Source organism: Bombus bifarius, unplaced genomic scaffold (assembly GCF_011952205.1).
Source record: "Bombus bifarius isolate JDL3187 unplaced genomic scaffold, Bbif_JDL3187 scf7180000008239, whole genome shotgun sequence".
In the NCBI taxonomy this organism is placed as follows: domain Eukaryota; kingdom Metazoa; phylum Arthropoda; class Insecta; order Hymenoptera; family Apidae; genus Bombus; species Bombus bifarius.
In genome coordinates this window covers 771,393-784,536 of record NW_022884533.1, presented here as the reverse complement: position 1 = coordinate 784,536, position 13,144 = coordinate 771,393, and the positions used below count along the sequence as shown (strand labels likewise).

Genomic DNA, 13,144 nt, shown 5'->3' with positions numbered 1-13,144 from the left:
GAATGATTGTATTTCATTGCACAGGATACCGCAGCAAATACGAAGTCACCGAATTGCTAAACCGTAATCGGGACAAAATCCGATCGCTTCTCCAGGGAATGACCTTCACAGTTGGCTACTCGCCGTGCAAGCACATACCTTGCGAGAACGGGGGCTCTTGCAGCGATAAATTGGTCATCTACGATGACGCCAGAATCACCGATAGCCAAGCGCTGATTCTCACGTCGCCGAGGATGATGCACGAGATGACCTGCAAGTGCCGCGACGGTTTCACCGGCGATAAATGCGAAAGAAGACAAGATCCTTGCTCTCCGAATCCTTGCTTATTGGTAAATATTCGTACCGATATTACGAAAATTCCCCGATTTAGTTTCATATCTTTTCCCTAACGTTTTCATCGTTTCGTTATTTCACCACGTTCAGGGTGGACAGTGTCGACGACTGGGATACGATTTCCAGTGTACCTGTCCGATCGATCGCGATGGGAAGCTATGTGAATTGGAAAGAGGCGATGCATGCGCGAGTAATCCATGCAGGAACGGTGGATCGTGTAGGAAGAGTCCCGATAGCTTCAGTTTCTTCTGTCTATGTCGAGCTGGTTACAGAGGAAACCACTGCGAGGCGGTTACGGACTCTTGCAGACCGAATCCTTGTCTCTATGGAGGTTTATGCGTAGGAGAAAAACCTGGGTAAGCATTTTTATCGACCATGTAACACGCGACACTCGACTACATATCCTATCGTTCAAAGTTTATCGACGATCAACGTTCCAATTCAGGTACACGTGTAGTTGTCCAGAGGGTCGTTACGGAAGACACTGCGAACGATCCACGTTTGGCTTCGAGGAATTGTCTTATATGACTTTCCCAGCCTTGGATTCCAACACCAACGACATAACTATCGTGTTTGCCACTACGAAACCAGACGCCTTACTGCTGTACAATTACGCGCCACAAGCCGGAGGACGTTCAGACTTCGTGGTATTGGAACTGGTGGACGGAAGAGTGGTGTTTTCATACGGAGGTGCAAGAAGCGCCATCACCTCGGTCACCATAAAAACGGAGAACTCCGTGTCGGACGGAGAATGGAGGAAGGTAACGGCAACTAGAAACGGCAGGGTCGTGTCCTTGAGCGTGTCCATGTGCAGAGAACACGGAGATATCTGCGACGATTGCAGACCCGGTGATGGCACTTGCTACGCGGACGACGTAGGACCAACCGGGTTAGCATCGCCTTTCGTTCTTAGTTATTCGTTTTCGTGAACGTGAAAATCGTCCGACTAAACTAATCGTCGACAATCGCTTTCTACAGGACTCTGAATTTTAACAACAATCCACTTCTGGTGGGAGGACTGGAAAACGCAGATCCGGTGCTCGAGAGGCCAGGCCAAGTGCATTCCGACGATTTCGTCGGCTGCGTCCACTCGGTTTCCATAAATGGAAGGGCATTGAATCTGTCGAATCCGCTGGCATCGCGCGGCGTTAAGTCCACCTGCATCAGATCGAACAACAATTCTTGCTCGAGAGGTGGAAAGGACTCGGGCAGCGTTTGCGGTGCGAATTCCAAGTGTTACGACAAATGGCATCAAGTGACCTGCCAGTGCGGATCTGTAACCGCGCCCAATTGCGAAGCAGCTCTCGAATCGATCACGTTGAGCGAGGGTGGATACGTCGAATTTAAAGTACGCGCAAACTGTTAAAAGCGAGCTTTGAATTTTAATTCCCAGTCGAGTAAGACGACCAATCGCGAATAACCGTCTTTTCGTCGTTTGCAGATCTCGGAGAAACACAGAAGAATGCAGTTATTGGAATATCTTTACAGAGGCTCGACCTTGTGGCATAAGAATCGAGCGAAACGCACCGTCAGCGAAGACACCAGCTTCATAACCAATCCATCGCCCTTTAAAACCATCGGTTTGATGTTCAGAACGGTGAAGCTCGATGGTGTTCTCGTGTATGCCGCGACCAACAAACACTTTACATCGGTAGAGGTGAGCAACTCTTTCCTCAACGATATTAGAAAAAATTCCCAGATTAGAAAAAGAAAAGACAATCCCCTTCCTTCTTTGTTTCTTTTCAATTCACGGCACGAATCTCGTGTTACAGCTTCGCAACGGGCAATTATTTTACGCGTCTCTTCTCGGATCGCCAGTGAACATGACCGCGAACATCGAAGGAGGTTTGGCGGATGGCCGTTGGCACAACCTGACCCTGCACTCTTACTTTCGAGGCTTAAGGCTGTTCGTCGACGGCGTTCAAACCGGCGAGGAATTAGACCCTGTCGGTGTCCACGACTTCCTGGACCCGTATTTATCCGTCCTATCGATCGGTGGAGTTAGCCAAGACCTGTATTACGCTCACAGCGCTGGCGCTAGGAGTTTCGAGGGTTGTTTGGCCAACTTCACCATCAACAACGAGATTCAGCCGTTCAACGGGTCCGGCTCGATCTTCAAGGAAGTGCTGTATCACGCGAAGGTGAGCACCGGATGCAGAGGACCGATCGGAATCAGCGCAGCGGCCACTGCCGATCCTCTCAGCATAGGAATCACCCTGGTCATAGTGTTCTTCGTTATTCTGCTGATCGCTATACTGGTTAGTTTCATCGTATTCCGTTTAAGACGACAGAACAAGGAAAAGTCAGCTCCATCGGTGGTGAACAAAAATACCAACGCCATAATGACTGGAAATCCGTTGGTCGGCTCGGGTAACGATAATCTGATGTCTCGCCACGAAAATACCTATATATCCGACACGTCCGACCTACGGGGCGTGGGTCACATGGGCCCGGAATTGATCTCGAAGAAGTACAAGGAACGAGAAATTAACGCGACCACCGAACATCGGCCTCAGAGGCCGGACATCATCGAGAGAGAAGTAACGAAATCGCCACCCATTCGAGACGAACATCCTCCCCTGCCTCCGCCCGCTCAAACTTCCCTACATTCTCACGAACACAATCCAGAACCTGACATGCCCGAGCACTACGACTTGGAAAACGCGAGCTCCATAGCACCGAGCGACATCGATATCGTCTATCATTATAAAGGTTATCGGGATGGTATGCGGAAGTACAAAGCCACTCCTCCGCCTATTAACAACTACGCCAACCATCATAAGCACGCGGGTCAGCAACACAGACACACCGGACCGTTCCCACCGCGCGCCTTGCCACCTCCGAACGTGAGCCAGCCGCCAGGACCGACCCAGAAACTGTTACAGAGCACGCCGTTAGCCAGGCTGTCGCCTAGCAGCGAGCTATCCGCTCAGCAACCGAGAATACTAACGTTGCACGACATCAGTGGCAAACCTCTGCAAAGCGCTCTGCTGGCCACCACATCTTCCTCCGGCGGAGTAGGCAAAGACGCTTTAAACTCCAACAGCGAAAGAAGTTTAAACTCGCCGATCATGAGTCAACTGTCCGGATCAACGGCCAGTCGAAAGGCGCCTCAATCGAACAACGAGAATTCCGTGAACAACGTATCTTCCGGACCGATGGGATTAACAGCGGAAGAGATCGAAAGACTGAACTCGAGGCCAAGAACCTCGAGCCTCGTGTCCACTTTAGACGCCGTAAGTTCCTCCAGCGAAGCCAGAGGACCGCCCACCCACGGTCCTCTGCATCTCCACCGACGACACACGCCACCGGTCGAGAGACTCGAACGAAGAAACTCGTCGACAACGGACGAAAGCGGCAACGACAGTTTCACCTGCTCGGAATACGACAACACCTCGTTGGTCGGTGACAAACGGTCGGACAATCCGTTCGCGAAACAAGACGACGAAGAAGTTAATCAACGAAGCAACGAGTCCTCCCAAACGACGAAACCACCCCTGCCACCAAATGTCAATTACGACGGTTTCGACAGCTCGTTCCGTGGATCACTCAGTACTTTGGTAGCCTCCGACGACGACCTATCGACGCACATGGGAGGATTGTACAGACCGAACAACAGCGGATCGCCATCCACGACAACCACCGCGCTAAGTTGGGACTATCTGTTGAATTGGGGACTGAACTTTGATAGTTTGGTTGGAGTGTTCATCGATATCGCCGAACTACCGGACAGTGCCAATCGTGTTCCAAGTACGCTTAGATTACCAGCTAGTATACCTAAGCCATCCGAGGAATACGTCTGAAGAGTGTTTCAACGTCGATTATAATAGAATTGTTAGGTAGCATAGTTCTTAGAAGGAGCTTAAAAGGAGCACAACGATGCCACTTTTTTTCTTTAGATCGAAGAAGATCGGCTAGATGAAAGGTACGCGTAAATAACCAAAATACCATCGCGAATGGAATACGCTTTAATCGTCGATTGGATGAGCGACAAAAATCCTAAGGAGTAACGCGAGCGATAGAAGAACGAAAGTGGACGTTTTCTAGAATCGTAGGAACGAGCAGCGTCGTTACATTTTTCCTGGATTTTCCTGGCTCGTTCGATAGCTCAAGATCGCTGCTCTACGAAGAATGTAACCGTTATCTTGCCATAATAACAGAACTCGAGTTACGCCATGATTCGAACATCGTCTCGAACTCGTCTGGACTTTATATCGTGTCGAGACGATATTGTGAATTTGTAAATAATCCGCGATTTTTTCAAGTGTACCGAGACTACCTTTATCGTTAGAAATACGAGCCACGATACGGCCGTGCTTTCGTCGAGTCTTAACGAATTTGTATCGCGTATCGACCTGACAATCGCCTTGTAACACTTAACTTTCGCTGTTAGCAACGAATTTCGTTACGACACTTCGACAGTCGATGAGAAATGGAATTATTGTGCGACTGTATCGCCAACAATTATATAAATAACTATTATAAGTACACTAGGTTTCCTTGTATATAAATATTTTGAGACGTTCTGTGCCAGATAATCTCGATACAGTCGCACAATACCAAACGATGATCAATTAAGTCGAGAGTGATGCGATTTTAAACGAAATAGAGGGAAAGGCATCGATCTTTTCTCTACGCTTTTTGCGTTCCTGATGGTAGGCGTCGATCGCGACGACTGCACAGCTACTCGTTCAACGTTCCGTTAAGATCGCTAAAGTAATCGATCAACTTGAAAAATTCGTTAAACGTCTCGCTATACGCGGTTGTATTTTACAGCATTTCGTCGAGAACGTTGAACAGAGTGTAATTGCCAGACTGATTTTTCCTACGAACTTTCGAAGCGTTATGATAGATTATACTACAATACCATCGATCGTCAAAATTTTGTAAATTACGCGAATTGCCCGTTGTAAATATCGTATGCCTGATCTGTACAAAATGTGTGAATGAGCCGCGTGTGTACTACTTTATCATCGATCGTATTTGTAATAAACAAGACATTTGTAAAAAAAAAAAAGAAAAGAGAGAGAAAAATTGATCATATTCTATTCCTTCCTACCTGAAGCTTTTTTTCTCAGAATATCCGACCGATTTTATACCGCACGACGATATCACAAACGCGAAGACATTCGACTGACGTTTCTCGTCCTGAACGTATTTCGAGTCCTCTATCGTTTCGATATTCGTCTCGAAAACAGGCCGATTAAACGACTTGATTCGCGAATCTACCAACGCAAACCAAAGATAATACACGTAGAACGGGATTGTATCGATACGTCTTTTAATCGTTTGCTAAAATATTACTCGATACCAGTTAGAATGTTCAGATAATGATATCTTCATTCCCGTCGTACGATGAAGAGCTTCTGAACAGCGCCTACGCGAACATAAGTCTAATCGCTGACAAAGCCTGGACCTTCGACAAGGAGGATCCGTTTCAAAAATTGAATCAATCTCTGTCGATTCAGGTAAAATACTCGTAAATTCCCTGAATCGTTCTGTTTGTCTTTCGATCGTTCCATACGCTAACCACCTACTAATAGAAAAATGCAAAGGTATTAACGATACGTCTTACGACAGAATTACAAATTGACCGCAAAGTACAAAGAGAATGGTACCGTCCATCGAACGAAAAGCGTACGCGATGTTATTCCTAACTCGCGTTTGGCCAGCTATGGCAATTACGAGTACAACGAAGACCGCGAGAACGCGTACAAGTCAGACGACGATTCAGCTCCTGTTTCGCTACCAAATTTCTGCTGGACGGAAGTTACCGAGCCGTGGATGCTACCGGAGGTGGAGAAACACTTCGCCTGGTTAACGTCGAGCGGGCCGCGTACGAATCGTGAATTGTTAGCTTTTACACTTAAACGTTAGCAAATGATTCGCTGTGATCCAATACTCGATCGTTCTGTGTTAACGTTCGCGCGGAAGATCGATGCTGCAAAGCTCGGCAACGAGGATATCGGAGCCCGACGACGAAGTATCGAAGATGGTATGCGGCTACAAGTCGCATTGGGAAGACTGTTCGCACGGTCGACACGCGCAGAGGTTCAGCCAGACGGAGAAGAAGAACAGAACGAACCACGAGTCGAGCAAAGAAGCGAACCTGATCGGTAACACGGTCGCGATCAACCAACAACGTACGACATCCTTCTTTTTTCAAATTCGCCAGAATAACTGGCTATATTCCCTGCTAGAAATTCTATTCGATTGTCGCTAATTTAAAAAAAACGATGTCTGTCAAGAATCAGATGCTACGGAAAAATTGGACAGTTATTACGAGTATCAACGTTACACCATCGAAAATTCAATGGAGATGCAGCTGCACATTCGCGTAACTAGCGACGCAGTTCGAAGCTTATGGAAAGCGGGCGGCAGCAACGTTCATCAACAATTCCTTCAACAGAGAATGCGCTTGCAGTGTTACAAGCTACAACAATCTCGAGAGCAGAATTGTCAGGGCAAGCAACAATTCTATTACGCGGTTCAATATCGACCACTGATACTTAGGACAGAGTGCCAAACGGTAAGGACGGAAACTTATGGAACGAGGAAACATCCGCCGCCGGTTCTCAGCCCGGAAGTGCCGGAATTTTTCCCCAAAGTTCCGGTAACGCGATTCAACAGCAACAAGGAACAGAACGTTAATCGTATACAATATTTTCCATCCCTTAACGAGCGAAGTTACCAAAACGAATTGTTTCCTTACAACAGGACCTATGAAAATACCGCAACTATATACCAGGTTTAAAATCCTAACTTGCTCCTCTAATGAATGTCTCTAATTACTTACGAAAGGATAATCGCCTCTGGTTTCGACGATCTAGAAACGAATTGTATTGTCGGGAGCATGATACTGAACGACACACTTCCACCAGTGTTATCATCGCTCGGCCTTAGTTTCCCCGATATTCGCAAATATATTCCCAGAACATAAACGCAGGTTTAGATAGTAATAAAATAGAAATAAAGTAGAATGGTTTGGGTGAACAAGCGATTAGTTAACTAAGGAACTACAGTGAGACACGTACGATAAATATAGAAGGTCGAACGAAAGGAATTGTAAGAGAATTCCATTTTTAGACTCGCGAGATTGAAATTTGATAAATGATAATAATGATATTCTCGAAATATATTCGGTACTATACAGGGTGTTGATATTATAAAAAAGTTACGTTTTCGGCTTTGTTTTTTAGTTACTGGCAATTGAAAATACTCCTGCACGCGAGCAAACCTTCTTGCACGAACGAAAGAAGGTTAGCCTATGCAGCGGGGCGGACAGTGATCCTCGATCGATCAAAGACAGGATAACTCGCGAGTCTCTTCCGTATTTACACTCTTATTCTAATTATCGTTACACGTGGCAGGAAATTTAAAATGAAAGCAAGAAACTTCGGAAGTATTCCTGCGTGTAACTCGGAAACTAAGACCCAGCGACTGTAACATATATAAAGAAATTTAAAGAGAAGTTGAGAAGAAGAAGAGAAGGAAACGTGTTTCAAGATCGTCGAAATCAGTGCAGAGTATACCCCATCCTTTTGCAAATAATATAAATAATTACCTTCTGCGCTATCGCTGGTAGCAACTTCATACTCTATAAAGCAACCCTAAACTTTTGGCGTGCCAACGCTCGCCCTAGAAGAGAATAGAGAAACGCTTGTGAATTTCAGAGTACGGGTATACCTGTGCTATCAGCTACCGACACGAGCACGTTTATCAGACCTCCTCAACAATGGTATCAGAGGATTCCAGCGCAACCGACGCAAATACAAATATCTGGCTCTTCGTCGACCCCAATGTGCACCTCCGTGCAACCACTGCGAACTGCTACCATTACTCATCATCCCGTACAGGTGGAAAATGAAGAGTCGTTGCGAACGGATATCTCAATCCAAAGTAAAGCTAAACATTGATCGAAGGTAATAATATTGCAGGTGCAAGAGAAGTTTTTACAATCGAATCCTATACCGATACCGGTGTATCAGCATCCGATAGAACTTTATCACGAAACGGGGCAAAAGAGGAAAAACCAAGGCGTTGATTTCAAGAATTTGATACTATTGACGAGGAACGCGATGAAGACGCACCGGGGACAATCGAAAAGCTCGCAACACAAAGCGTCTTATCTGATGGAAGGGAAAAATCGAGGTTGCAAACCGGAATCGGAAGTCCTTCAATGGCTGGATAAAAGTTGCTCGTCGAAAACGAAGGAACTCGCTGGCGGCAACACTCTGGTAACGGAATTGAGGAATTTTGACGGCAGAAGCGACAGAAAGACTTCGATTGGCAAAAGGGAGAAGGACAACGCGAGAATCGGCGAACGAATAAAACCAGAAGTACAAGGATCGAAGGCAAAGTCGATCAGCGAAAGGGATAAAAATGATACACGAAACAGAAGAAGGCTTTACAGAGACGTGTTAACCAATGCTTCCGCTAACCAAGCCACCTTGGAGAACGTGTTCGAGAAAAGGTATAAGCAGTCGCTATTTAATCTACAACGGTTCATAAAATAAATTCCATTGAGCCATAAAGTTAAGCAATATATTACACGTGTGTTTCGATATGTGATAATTATTATCGCGGATTTTTACGCATTTCTGTATCTTTTAGGGCGCGTCTAAAGAAATGGAATTTGAATAAATGTTTGTTTCATCTACCAAATATCCTAATAAATACTCTATCGTGTCTTTAAATTTCGCAAAAATGCGTAAAAATCCGCAGCCTGGTGATAATAATTGTAATAATACAAACGTGTCCAACGCTAGATACGACGAATTAGAGCAGCAAGCAATGGAGCAATATAGAACGTCCGAGGAATCATTGGCGCTTAAATATCAAGTATAATAATTTATTCTTACGTTTACTTACCCCGAGTCACCGATCGCCTCGTCATTTACCACGCTTCAAATTTATCAACACATTTGCCAAATTACGAAAATTATTCGCACGCGTAGCTGAGACGCGTCTTTCCTCTACGACCATATTAACGACACTAAAATCGAAATGGTATTTCACCTGCGTGAGCGAGAGCGCCACGAAAATTTCGAAAGACGAACGATTTCGTTGTAGGAGCTCGAGAGACAGGCGATGGAACAATACAAGTGTTGTGGAGGAAGCGTACAGGAGGAAGCAGGAGTTTCGCGTGCGCTGATGGACGATAAAGACACCTGCGAGAGTTTTAAACGAAATTTTAGAGAAGAAAATTGCTACGATGGAGAGAAATGTTCCGGTTTTGGACGATGTAGTCCGATGAATACGGAAGAGAAGAAAGAAGGTTCTTTTACTGATTTTTCTTGTTAATTTGATATTGACAAAACGATATATCAAAAGGAACGTAGAATAGTAAATCAATCATTTATTTAATAATCGTAGATGATTTTCGGGAAAACATGGATTATTTTGTACAAACGGAAAACAATAATGAATGCAGTATCCCTGGTCGATCTTTGTCCGATAAAAATAGTCGATCGAACATTCTATCAAAAAGTTTATCTACGTTGTCTAAAGAAATATCTCGTAAATCGAAAAACACAGCTAAGGGTGCATCAGGTGATGAAATGAACAGAAATGGTAAATAGTCCGATTCGATAATCTCCTAACGTTAGAATTGAAATTTTAAATATAGTTTCCTTTTCCGTGATAAATATAACGAAATAATTATCCCAGTTTCAGTCCGGACATCGTCAAAAAGGCGTCTGATACTGGTGTCACCCTTCGAGAAAGAATCAGAAGCCAAATTAACAAGATCAACCGATCTAGAAGAATTTTACTGTATAACGCAAGCGAATAAAAATATTTTCGGCTATTACAATAACTCAAAAGTGGGGAAAATTGGCGGTGGAGATGAGAATATAACTATCGTTCAATCACCCAGGACAGAAGGTATAGGTCATTTGGAGATATGAAAATGGAAGAGATATATATATAGTAGTAGCCTTTTAATATTTTTTCTATTAGTCTGGCTCTCAGGCTTTTGGACCACGTGAAGATGGGAACTTTAGGAAGATCAACGTGGAAGGAACGAACCTCAGCGGGTTAAATTCATTGAAAAACGCAACCATATTACATGAATGAATGTATTTAAATATTATAATAAATGCTTTTAAAATACTGTATCATATATATACATGTATGTATATTTCAATAAAAAATGACTTGATATTTTTCAGTTACTAAACATGCAAGCACAACCCGTTTCACGCAGACACATACACGTGATTTATTCTGTTCGTTAATTCATCTCTCACGACACAGAAGAACAAGAAGAGAGCAAGTAACAGCAATTATCCTAAATTATCGTTATTACTATAGAGGACTACATATTTAACCATTGAATAGTCTAAATAGTCTATATAAAATGTATCATCGTACGGTTGAGAAACCAGTTAATGGCGAATCTTATCGAATATGAACATAGTAAAAATGAAATGAGATAGCCTCTTCAGTCTTTCATTAAATATCCTTTATATAACTGACGAAGATCTTTCATGGTCAGATAATGAAAGTCAATGATTATCTTAGAAAGATACACGTAATATAAAATCGTAAAAATTTCTCTAAATGAAAATACAAATACTGAAGCGTTAAATCCTTGTAAAGTGTTTTTCTCAATGTTTCGGATTATTTTCTCTTTTTTCATATATCAGTAGATATATGTCGAAATTCCCGCATGTAGTATTTAGATGTAAAAAAAGGCCTCTTCATTATAGAGATAGAGAATTTACATAAATTGCATAGAAACTCTGCTGTATTGAATATGCATACATTACCCATGGTTAAGCTCAAATTCGCAACCAATACATATTTCATAGCAAAGTAAATTCGCAAATGCATCGCAATTTGAGATCATAAGTGACATTAGAAAATATCTAGAAATGTAGCTTAAAAAATGAATATTATCTAAAGAAATGTTGATCAATACCGTCATGGCATTACCGCTTTAGGAACTAAAATTGTACAAACGCGATTTAACGTAAACTTATATTAATAATTAGTAATAATATGTAGCAATTTAACTGTAAACGTATTTAGTATCTCGCACGTATCACGATATATCTACCAATTATCAAGAAATTCAAAACCAGTTTTTGGTATAGTCCTTTCTTCTTCTTCCTGATTCAATTGAGAAGATTGAAAACTACTGTAAGAACTAGGAGTCTCTAATAGCGCTGTTGACTCATTAATGTCACTTGATTTTGTACGTGACATAACCACTAATGTATTTGTTTGACTTTTATCAGTATCCGAGTCCCTTTCCCTAACTAAACTTTCCATATCATCTGCCAAATTATTTTGTAATTTTAATAAAGACGTTTTGTTCATCAGTTTAGCAAATATACTTTCAGAATGATCGTTATCAACATTGCCTTTCAACAAACTGCTACACTGCTCATTCTCAAAGATATTACTTGAAAACAATCAGATTGGGCGGTTAACCGTGTGAGACGAAGTATAAGCATCGTTAAGAGAGTTTGAATTGTTTCTATGTGATTTAGCTGGGCTTGAGAAATGTGGTAACTCTCCAAATTGAGTTCTTATTAATTTTGATTTTGCATCCTCTGTTGAATCTATTATACTAAGATTCATCTGTGACTGAGTCATGAATGAAAATGGAGCTGAATGCTCGTCATCGCAATGTCTATAATATCATAGTAAAGAAATTTGCTTTAACTAGAAGTCTTAACTTAATATTTTGAACTTGATGCATATATATATTAAGTCATAAATAGTAAAATATTTTACACTCAAAGTATTATATATTTATGATAGTCCGATATTAATCGATATTTGTATATTAAAGCAAAAATATATAGTTTATGACATAATATTACTATAAACTTATAAATAGTACTTACAGAACCAGTTTCATCGATAACATATTTCATTCCTGTCTGTATGCGTAGTTTCGGATACCACTCAGGTAATTCTCTAGTAACCTCATGCTTTTCAAAGTATATTTTAATGCAACCTCTGGTTGAATGATAGTTTCATTAATTGCTTGATTCCGTTCTGCTATGCTTAATGTGTTCCATAGGCCTTCGTAAGCTTCCTTAGTTGCAGTTATATCTTTTCTCCTATCCTTTGTGCCAAAGGATTTATACTCTAGAAATATTGTTCAGCTCTTGAGCTTAATGTAGCACTTCATAACGAAATTTTCAAACTAACGCGAAAAAATCTCAATAAGAAGGAATAAGCTTCTGTCAAATACAAAATCAGATGATGGTAATATTATGTGATAAAAGAGTGAATCCAAAAATTGGCGATAGAGAAACCAGAATACAGGTTACGATACCATTCGAAAATTATTAATTACTGATAAATAGAAGATAACAAGGCATTCGAAACACAAAAAATTCAATTACAACATAAACTTTGTGAAATGAAACTATTAAATTATCTATAAACAGAACTATGTTTCATGCGCAGCTTAGACATTGAATGACAGAACGTCACAATTATGCAGCGCATATGTGAATCCACACTAACACATGTTTTTACATTAAAATCTCTTAAACTTCCTCTTTTTTAAGATACATATCACTGATTATAAATTATTCTTAAATAATTGAGACATTGAAGACAAAAATGTTAAAAATATGTTAAGATAAACATTTAAATTATTGAAACATGAAATTATGATTTGAAAATATAATTTCACATACGCGATTATTCGTAATTATATTAAACGTTACAACATAACATTAAAATAGATAAAATTAAAAAAGTAAATAATTTATACAAATTATAACGCATATCATAAAAAACAATAAGTACTAATAGATAGATAAAATATGAAATTATCGATTGC

At 41.6% G+C, this 13,144-nt stretch overlaps 2 protein-coding genes and 1 pseudogene across 2 annotated transcripts in view; 2 read left to right on the top strand and 1 right to left on the bottom strand.

Moving 5' to 3' along the window:
- The window catches only part of LOC117211519 (cadherin-related tumor suppressor), a 66,576-nt gene extending 61,141 nt beyond the window's left edge, over positions 1 to 5,435 (top strand). The window contains exons 17-22 of the mRNA XM_033455483.1: positions 25 to 329; positions 424 to 689; positions 779 to 1,222; positions 1,312 to 1,681; positions 1,775 to 1,990; positions 2,106 to 5,435. Of these exons, the coding sequence (XP_033311374.1) occupies positions 25 to 329; positions 424 to 689; positions 779 to 1,222; positions 1,312 to 1,681; positions 1,775 to 1,990; positions 2,106 to 4,136 (3,632 nt within the window). The 3' untranslated portion in view covers positions 4,137 to 5,435. The remainder of the gene's footprint in view (positions 1 to 24; positions 330 to 423; positions 690 to 778; positions 1,223 to 1,311; positions 1,682 to 1,774; positions 1,991 to 2,105) is intronic.
- Positions 5,436 to 5,526: 91 nt separating this feature from the next.
- Positions 5,527 to 10,241, top strand: LOC117211500. The gene is made up of 9 exons (XM_033455438.1): positions 5,527 to 5,801; positions 5,914 to 6,205; positions 6,582 to 7,081; positions 8,007 to 8,183; positions 8,250 to 8,806; positions 9,102 to 9,174; positions 9,406 to 9,610; positions 9,709 to 9,906; positions 10,009 to 10,241. Exons 1-9 carry the CDS (start codon positions 5,664 to 5,666, stop codon positions 10,239 to 10,241), a joined length of 2,373 nt encoding a protein of 790 aa, XP_033311329.1. The 5' UTR covers positions 5,527 to 5,663.
- A 740-nt stretch (positions 10,242 to 10,981) lies between these two features.
- On the bottom strand, positions 10,982 to 12,477 carry LOC117211496 (annotated as a pseudogene).
- Between the last annotated feature and the right edge of the window lie 667 nt (positions 12,478 to 13,144).

Coding starts and splice junctions, on each gene's coding strand:
- LOC117211500 (XM_033455438.1), top strand. CDS start 5,664: ATGATATCTTCATTCCCGTCGTACGATGAAGAGCTTCTGAACAGCGCC. Junction 7,082..8,006: donor ATACCGCAACTATATACCAG/GTTTAAAATCCT, acceptor TGTGAATTTCAG/AGTACGGGTATACCTGTGCT. Junction 9,175..9,405: donor CATTGGCGCTTAAATATCAA/GTATAATAATTT, acceptor ATTTCGTTGTAG/GAGCTCGAGAGACAGGCGAT.